Source organism: Crocodylus porosus, unplaced genomic scaffold (assembly GCF_001723895.1).
Source record: "Crocodylus porosus isolate Cpor-Errol unplaced genomic scaffold, CroPor_comp1, whole genome shotgun sequence".
Lineage (NCBI taxonomy): Eukaryota > Metazoa > Chordata > Crocodylia > Crocodylidae > Crocodylus > Crocodylus porosus.
In genome coordinates this window covers 86,496,892-86,506,418 of record NW_017728886.1, presented here as the reverse complement: position 1 = coordinate 86,506,418, position 9,527 = coordinate 86,496,892, and the positions used below count along the sequence as shown (strand labels likewise).

The 9,527-nt window shown below is 38.8% G+C and overlaps 1 protein-coding gene across 1 annotated transcript in view; it reads left to right on the top strand.

The window, feature by feature from the left end:
* Window positions 1-9,527, top strand: part of DPY19L1 (dpy-19 like 1) — an 86,525-nt gene that overhangs the window by 66,518 nt on the left and 10,480 nt on the right. The window contains exons 18-20 of the mRNA XM_019538528.1: window positions 1,147-1,171; window positions 1,930-2,049; window positions 8,037-8,211. Coding sequence (XP_019394073.1) covers window positions 1,147-1,171; window positions 1,930-2,049; window positions 8,037-8,211 — 320 coding nt within the window. The remainder of the gene's footprint in view (window positions 1-1,146; window positions 1,172-1,929; window positions 2,050-8,036; window positions 8,212-9,527) is intronic.

Genomic DNA, 9,527 nt, shown 5'->3' with positions numbered 1-9,527 from the left:
TATGGCCAAATCTCTGAAGTGGACAAAGCTTTTCCAAATTGATTTGGAATTTTTAATTGGTCTCCCGATTCGATTCAGATTTGGTCCCAGAATTGGGCCGAATCTTCCCTGAATCAAACCAGCTACTGAAGCTTCGCACAGCCATACTAGACAGCTGATGTTTGATTTGGACAAATTGCTGCTGCCTTACTCAGCACTGAATTTATCTTCATTTTAACTGTATGTTATTTTGAAGTCTGTTTTGATACCTGTCACTGACTCCAACATTCAACAGTGATGAGTTAGGCAACCAGTGATTTGTTACTTCCCCACTAGTGCCTTTTTTGTTTCTCTTCTATTGGGTTTTTTGTGTTTGTCTTAGCAGATGTAGTCTTCCATTGAATTTTCAACAAATATGAGAGTCAAGATTCTGTTCTCACAGTTTTATGAGCACAGTAGATATACATACAGTATATATATGTGGAAATAGATTTGCAGTGATTCGGTAGCAAAGTTAATTTCTTCTATGATTACTTTTTTGCTGAGACCTAAGTTATAGCTTCTATCATTTTCTCCAAATGAGCCAGAAACTGTATAAATGATTGACTTTTTTGTTAATTATGACAGTCAGTACTGATTACATATTTACTTCATGAGCTTAGGTTCAATGTCCAAGTACTTAATCTGTAAGATTATTCATAGAGTAATGAAAACATGTAAAGCTCATTTTTCATCTTTTGAAGATAAACTAATATGTAATGGAGAGAAAACAGTTAACTGACTGTATCAAGAGTTACATGTAACTGTTAGTCTGAAGTTAGTCAAAAGGCAAGGCAGGATGGGACTAATTAATCAGGCAGAAGCTTTTGTAAGTGACAGCCTATTTTTTTTGTCAGCTGCTATTCATAGTATTCACGGGTATTCATAGCATCTGACAAAAAAGCTATTGTCTACAGATGCTTATATGGCTCTTTGAATGACTTAGTTTGTACCACCTTGCCTTCTCTTCTGCCTGATTTTAATGAAATCTATGGCAGAAAAATGTTTGTGCCAGTATTATTGATTTAGTTCTGTTTAATTGTATAGATCTTACAGATCATTTAATAAAACTTCTGCTTCCCTATTAATTATTCTAATGTGAACAAATATTTTTTTCCTTTTATTCAGAGAGGAACGTTTTAACCATGGTGAGGTAAGGCTTCCATCTGCTTGATTTGATGTGCTTTTTCCTAATGTGTTTTTAAACAGGATGATATCTGTATGATTGGATGCTTGTTCAAAGCTAAGTTTTCATGTCTAATTCCCCATTCCCTGTTCAGTATTGCTTTCCATATGTCACCAGAGTGACTTTTTATAGCTATATGCTTTTACTAAAAGAAAAAAAGATAAAAATATTTGTAATATAAATAAGCTACCATAAAGTCTAGCTTTCAGTATTTTCTTGATGTGTGCCCCTTGCTTGAAGAGTACCCTTTTCAATAGTATTGGATTTTAGGCGTGCACCGATTAAAGGCTTTTGTGGCTGATACTGATAGCCAATTATTAACCAGCCATATTGGCCAATAGCGATCCAATAACCAATATGTAAATAAGTCTCTCTACCGTTTGCAAAGTTAAGTGACTTGTACAGGAAACATTTCAAACGTTATTGGCTACCTGTCTTGCTTCATGCCCTCCTGTATACTAAGTCACCTCTCCAGCTACCCTTTTCATGCTGCTCTTCCTCCTCCCTTTTTCCAGTTATGTTTTTCATCCACAACTAAGCATACTTAACCTGAGCAGAAGGAAAAGGAAGCTCATTTACTCTTTGTCATTGTCTTGAATTTGGAAGATTTTTTTTTTACTTTGGTAGAAAGACAAGCTTTCAAATGAGTTGAGTTTAAGAATTGTAATACAGTAACCTTTTATTTGAATGTTAGCTTATCTTTTGTGTGGTGTGTTTCTCTGCAGCTGGTATACCATGTATTGCAGCTAGTGGCATTTACTGTACTTGGTATTTTAATTATGAGACTGAAGCTATTTCTGACACCTCACCTGTGTGTTATGGCTTCCTTGATATGTTCAAAGCAGGTAAGATTTTTTTTAACCCTGAAGCCTTCTCTCAGTACCTGTGATGCTACCATAGTATATTGTCTAAAATCACACAAGTGTACAAGTTGATGGCTGCTAATTTTTTTTACTTGAGTATTTAAAGGCAAATGCTGAATTAGTAAATAAAAATTGAGTCTCTAAGCAGATATTAACATTTAATCAAATGTTTACCTAATTGTGTCTTGTTACTCAGCTTCCTTTATAGAAAGACAGGAAGTACATTTTTTTCATTAACTTTAAATTATATATTCCACTGCCATTGCAGGTTAATATCAAGTTTTAAATTTAATCTTTATTTTAATGTTTAGGAATTATTCCATTTTTCTCTAATATTAGAATCACTTACTCAAGCACCTAATGTAATTTATTATTTATTTAGGAATATAGCTAGAAGCTGAAAGCATTTTGCTTCTTTGAAGACAAACCTTGTTGGGAAATAAGGATACAACTTACAGTTTTAAATCACTCAGGCTATAAACAGCTGTCTCATTTGAGGTGGTCCTGATTGATCCAGGTCAAAACCCAGAGCATGCCATGTAATTCTTTCAAGGTATATTACTGTTTCTCTGCCAGTAGGTGGCCGGAGAGAACACAGCCTAATGGGCTTGTCCCTAGAGTAACTGGCAATTTAACTTGAATTAACTGCAGTTAATTTACAGCATTGTCCCAGGAAAAAAGTATTAACATATTTTATTTCACATACTTCACAAGCGCTTAAAGCCAGGCAGTGGACTGGAACATCTGTAGGATCCCAAAACAAAAGGCTTTGGAGGAGAACTTTTCATCTGTTTATACCCTCCAGCTGTAAGAAATTGACCAGTTTTTTCCCCCCGATGTGGAATATATGCAAGAAATAGATATGCATAGAAACATTGTAGATTTTTCACTAATGAACCTGAGAGAACAACAATTTTGAGAATTACTGGAAAATCTGTAGTAAATGGACTTCACTCCAGCATTGTATACAGTGTACAAAGTTGTGTAGTCTACATTACTTTGGTTTTATGTATGCAGTGCTCAGGGAACCTGGCAGTTCTAAGACCTTCTTCTTTACAGTTGCTTATAACTTTGCAAAACCTTAAGGACTGAAACTTTCTGAATGAGGTGTTTACTTCTGGATGAACTGGAATTAGTTTGGCATGTAAACAGGGATCCTAGAGTAAGGCAGAGACTGGGATAGGGTAGGCAAGGGGCTGAGAGCCAGTAAGGGGTAAATAAAGTGGTGGTGGGAGCGGGGGGGGGCACTGACATCAGATGTGGAGCTGATGATAACAGGGGACTGAGACAAAAAGACTAAAATCCAATATGGGCAGGTGTGAGGTTGAGATGAAGGGAGGCTTGTGTTCTGTCCTTGGTATTTGATGCTGTGCAAATCACTTGGACCAGAGCAGTTCAGGTGAGTTAATAAATTTCGTTCTTTTTCTGGGTGCCTGATTTTGGTTTGATCTGCAGAAGTGATGAGTGCTAATGGTTGCAGCTAAAGCTGATGGAAGTTTTTTGCTTTATACACACAGTACTATTAACATGCAACATACTCTGAAAATAAGTCATCTCATATTGAGCACCCAAAATTGTAGAAACCTTTCCCCGTAATTTCATTGTGCCTTTTGCATCATCTTGTCTTTTTCAGCAGTCTCCTGGGTCACAGCAGAGTTTTGCTTTGCCAGCTCCTGGTCACTGAGAAACCTTCTGTTTTGGCCTCTATCCTGCAGTTTCCCATTCTCAGAACCTCTGTAACTGAGTTGACTGAACTCACTTTTCAGAGGCATCTGCCAAGTCACTAAATGCTTTTTTAAAATACTTATTTTGCCAGATGTTGGGCAGTTAGTAAGAGTATGTCTTAGAGGGCCTGGACATCTCAGGTGTGGAATGCTTAAGGCAAGCAGTTTAACAACCAGTTGGTCCTTTTGCAGTTTTCTGGGTAATTAGTCACTTTCACCTGACAGTTTTGAGGTATCATCCTCAGAGCTTTTCATTGAGTAATTCTGGCCATATGTCCTTTTCCACCTTTTTTCCCATAACTTTAAAACTAATGCAGGGAACCTCCCTAGCTTACATAAATTGTTACTGCTAAGTAGCTGTTTGACTGCACTTTATGGGGCATGTTGGATTGCCATTCTGTTGTACTGCTTTTCACTGTAGCGAGCTAACAGGATTAGGATACTGATGAAGGTATAAACAGGCATCACTGTGGTGGGATCAGCTGTGCCAGCATATGTTCTGGTAAAGTTGATCTGCTTCATTGGTGTTTACAGCTGTCATCCAGGGCTGTTGCCTGGGGGGGGTCAGTTTTCTGCCCCTCCTAGGGCTTCACAGGCCTGATCCTATGGTTCTAGGGTGCAATACTTCAGGTTGGGATTTGGCAGCAAGGTATGCATATTATAGGAATCCCTTGCAGGAGATTTCCATGGCAGACATCTGCAAGCAGGTGAATCCCCGTGGAATCCTGTGACCCCATGAGACTTCTCCTGTTTGTAGGCATGTGCCCCAAGTCAGGGTGCAGCAGCCTGATATACGTGCTTCAGGAATCCCCTGCAGAGGGGTTACTAGGGCACACAATAATTAAACAGATGCTATTCTCTTAAGACATCACAAACTGTGACTCCCTTTGGACATGGCAAATGTTTTTGGGCATTTGAAATGTGAGGAGGAGCTAGGATATCTGTTTGCTCACAACCTGTGCCACCATAAAAATGTTTATAGTGGCACAAGAATTATGTCTGTTTGCACCCTTATTCCCAGTGGTTTCAGAGCATAGGTTTGGAAAGAATGAGAAGGCCAGTTAATGATCATAGTCACACTTCCCAAGCAGCATAAATTTTAGAAAAGATTCCTTATCTGTGTGATAAGACAGCAAAGAAATTGCTTATTTACAAAGGCCAAGGGGAACCCACCAAGAAATCTCTTGCTGTTATACACCTGAATTGTCCTGTGCTGCAGCAAGAGATATGTATTTGAGAGTGAGGGAGAATGATGACCTGCCATGTGATATTAGAGCCCTACTGGAGCACTTTCTGTATCTAAAATGCCACTTGATATCTCTTTTGGTTCTACTCAAAGTTCTGTTGTGCCATTAACACTGCTTTGCAGTAGGTTTGTGACATAGGCATTAGTGTTGGTACCATGTCTTTGTGGGTGCGTCTACATGTGCCACTATGGTGATGTTGTTACTGCGCCGTGATTTAGTACTTCCAAAAGGCTGCCAGCAGCACAAACTTTACTTGGGCATATGTTTCTCAGTACAAACAGACTAAAAAGTTACATGGCAGCAAGAAGTAATAAACAGTTGGGAAACACAGAGCACATCTACATGTGATACTACACTGCCATAGGAAGGAAGTACTAAATTGTGATGCAGTAACACCCCATACTGTGCTGTATGCGCAATGGATGATTATTTTTAGTAGCTACTTTCCCATAGTGGCGCGCTATACCAGGGGAGTGTCTCTATGGCAGTGTAGCTGCTGGTCATGTGTGGATGCTTGCAGACTCTGTCACCAAAGCACATTGCTATGGTGATGTAGCATCACATGTAGGCATGCCTTGTGTTTTCTAGCTGTTTGTTGCTTCTTTTTGCTGTGTAACTTTTTAGTCTGTTTTTACCGAGAAACATATGCCCAGGTAAAGTTTGTACTGATAAACTGTACATACTGTCTGAACATAAATTGCTTGCTTGATCAAAAAGCATGGTATTCTTTGAGAACCAAGCATTCCATAATTTACCTTCTGTAAGGTGTTCTTTTGAATCTGTGTAGTCAGCAGGTAAATATGCACTGTTGCAAGTAGGTAGCCCACTGTTGGAGAAGGAGAGGCAGCTGGCAGAAGGGCATACATTAGTGTGGTTACCATTTTAAGTGTGCCAGGGGGAGGAGGTTATACCAGGAGGGAGGATGAGAGAGAGAACTTGAATAGAGGGAGGAGAGAGGGAACAGTGCCTGATGGGCTTGGTTTTACATTCTTGCTGACTAGTCACTGTTTAGAGTGTACAGAAGATAACTTAATAGGGAAGAAGGGAACCAGGAAAGAAAAAGAGTAAAACTTGCAATAGTACCTTGCATCAGATGGCAGCATCCAGCTCTAGAAATAAAATACAAGCGTTTCAGTAACTTATCAGGCATATGTAATGAGGTCTCCAATGCTGCTGGCAGCCTGAGCATTTTCAAGGGTGGAAAACTGAGTAGTGATTGGGCTGGTGGACTGGATGTTCATGTCTGTCTCTGGGCTGTTCTTTGGGCTCCCACACATCAAACAGCTCCTTGTTGTCAGGTGCAGCTTTGTAAAGCAGACCTTGGAATTCTCTTTGTTTTGCTCCTGTTGAAGATTAAATGTAGATCAGTTCTGGCTTTTCATGTCAAAAACTTGACCAGCTCACCACAGTATAATAGGTGGTTGACCACACTTGGAAGCTGATTTTTTTGCTACTACCCTGTAACTTACTGTTAGATGAATTTACTGTTTATTCCAACAGGAGTAAAAACACCACAATAATTTTGCTGGTTACATTATATTAAGGAAATAACATTGCATACATGTGGAGGTCTCTACATTGGTGCAGCATACCACTCACAAACCTCCCCTTGTAGAAAGCCTTTATTAAAATACAGCAAAGGTTGTAGGATGCAACGTTTTAATTACTGGGTGGCACTGTTTTAATATTCTCAGTAATAAAAGAAATTCAGTAGTACGTTTTGCTTACTTCATCATCTTGCTTCAAGTTCTACTGAACTTGTTCATTTGCAGGGTGGCAGGACAAAATGCTTTCTCTTTGGAGAAACACAATTCAATTTATGGTCTAAAACAGGCTCCAGCTTCTTGGCAGCCCAGGGCCCCACACAGCACAAGACAGAGACCCAGAGTCTGCATACCCTGCGTGCTTGTCTGTGCCAGCACAGCTCCCCCTATCCATGCATGCAGCACCCTCAGTCCCCTGCCCTGTGCATTGCACAGGCAGCCAGCCCACCTGCAGGGAGGCCTGGCTGCCTCTTTTTCCAAGCATGCAGCTCACACAGATCCCTTTCTGCATGTGCAGCAGACAGTCTGGCCTGGCCCCTTTCTGCTGTGCTATCCCACCCCCTGGAACTAGAACCCATAAGGGGTTCCTGGCTGCCACTGCAAAGAGAATAGGTGGACTGATGGCTGGGCAGGAGCCTGGGGAGCTGCTAACTGATCTGTCATGAGCCTCCAGTTGGACAGCCCTGATGCAAGAGGATAGCAGCCTCAGGAATTCTTATTAATGGGAATAACTTTAGTGAATGCAAGTGTTGCAAATTTTTTAAAAAGGCTTTACATTTTTTACTTAAACAAGTTGATAAAAATTACAAGGTATATTTCCTTGGGAACTCAGATTTAAGTGAAGTATGTCTGTATTAAGTTCTCCTTGGTCAAACCAAATAATAGAGAATTAAAAATAATATTTTGCAGTGTTTATTACCTTAGTCATTTTAATGTAAAGTCAAATTTTTTTAAGCACAGCAAAGGAGAAAGTAGATATATAAAGCAATATGAAAGTTAAACTTTGTGATTTGCATTTGAAGTTCTGAAAATAGTGTTACTTTTCTATCATATTTTGATGGTATCCATTTAACATCCAAGAATATACTAAGCACTTAATTTGGTAAGAAGATAAAATACTGCATAGGTGAAGTTGACATTGGTACATTGCACGTAAAATAAACTCGAGCAATGTTTAAGGTTCTACTTATTTACATTTTCTTTGCATTTTGTAAGAAAGAAGGGTGTAGTGTGCGATAGTCAACAAAGAAACAGTTAAAGAGCCTGGTCTTGGTCCTTTTGAAATTGACGGCAAGACTCCTGCTAATATCAATAGAAGTAGCACTAGGCACTTGACAACCAACTATTTTTTTTTTGTAATGTGCATTAACATATTTCTACTGAAAATAAGTATCAGGCTTGTCTACTGTATTACATAATGTTCATCTGACAATTTATTGGTTCTTCTGTTTCAGTTGTTTGGATGGCTTTTTTGTAAAATCCAGCCCAAGACATTGATCTTTGGCATTTTAGCATTAATGGCAATAGAAGGATCAGCGAACCTTCAGAGTCAATGGAACATTGTGGGAGAATTTAGCAATTTGCCACAGGAAGAACTTTTAGAATGGATAAAAATCAATACTAGACAAGGTAAGCTGTTTGTTTGTGTGTGTTAACCCTATTGAGCTTTAAGCAATAACTGCAGGAATATTTAACAATAACATTTATTGACTTTTCTGTCTAAGTACATTCAGTAGAGACCAGTTAAAACATTGAGTCTTGAACAGTTCTCAGCATATTCCAAGAATCTGAATTGTAGCTTTTTGTTTCAGAAGGTGGAAGAAGTTACCATTTTTTAGAATTGGTTCTGTCTAGCAGGGAGGGCCTATTTGAATATCTAAATTTGAAAGTGATCCTGGAATGATAAATTCTCTATTTAAACAAAAGGAAGGAGAAGCAGAAAAAGTATCATTAACCTGTTGACTCTGGCAAACTCAGGATCCTGGGTTGGGTGTCTTGGGAAGAAAATCTAAGGGATAAAGGAGTGGAGGAGAGCTGGTTACTAAAAGAAATTATATTAAATACTCAACGTCAGGTCATCCCAACATAGAGGGAAGGGAAAAACAAGAAACTTAATAAGATGCCTTTAGGGCGCCATCAAAAAACTCCTAAGCATGAAAAGTAAAAAAAAATGTACAAAAACAGAAACAAAGGTAGGTCACTTAGGATAAGATTAAAGGAACAGTGTCAATTTAGGAATATAGGTGCAACATTAGAAGTTTAAACTAGCAAGGTTCTATAAAATACCTTACAAGTAAGAGGTGAAAAAGAGAAGTATGAACAAATTACTAAATAAGGAAGGAAAGACAATAGAAGTTGAGGCTGAAGTATTTTAGTATCTTCTCTGCTTCAGTCTTCATGGAGAGATTAGTAGTGATCAGATACATTTTTAAGCAAGTGGAATTTTAAACAGAAACAGAAGAGCAGACCAGAATAAGAAAAGGTTAAGAATAAAAAGATGACCCAGTGAATTACAAATCAGGCCTAGCTTTGATTTCAGCAAAGATAGTTTAATAATTTATTCCAGAATCCATTCATCAGCACCTAAAGGATAACGTGGTGATCAGCAGCCAACCTTGGTTTGGCATAATCTTTTCCTGACAAATTCATCTAATTTCCTCTTAGGTGAATAATGGGGAATTAGTAGGTTGGAGGGACATGTATCTGTCTACGGACTGCATTCACCCCAATCCATGATGACCTTTATTTCAAGACAGCACCTCACTAATTGGATTTTATACATGAAACATTTTATAAATTTGTTATAATTTTCCATGTATCAAACCTAATTATTGGAGGCCTGACTTAAATTTGTCTTCCTTACTGTGGGGGGAGAGGCAGTGTGGGGGTAGAAGGGGGAGTAGGAGGTGCAGAGAGGTCAAAAAGTTTGGTCACTGCTGTCTCCC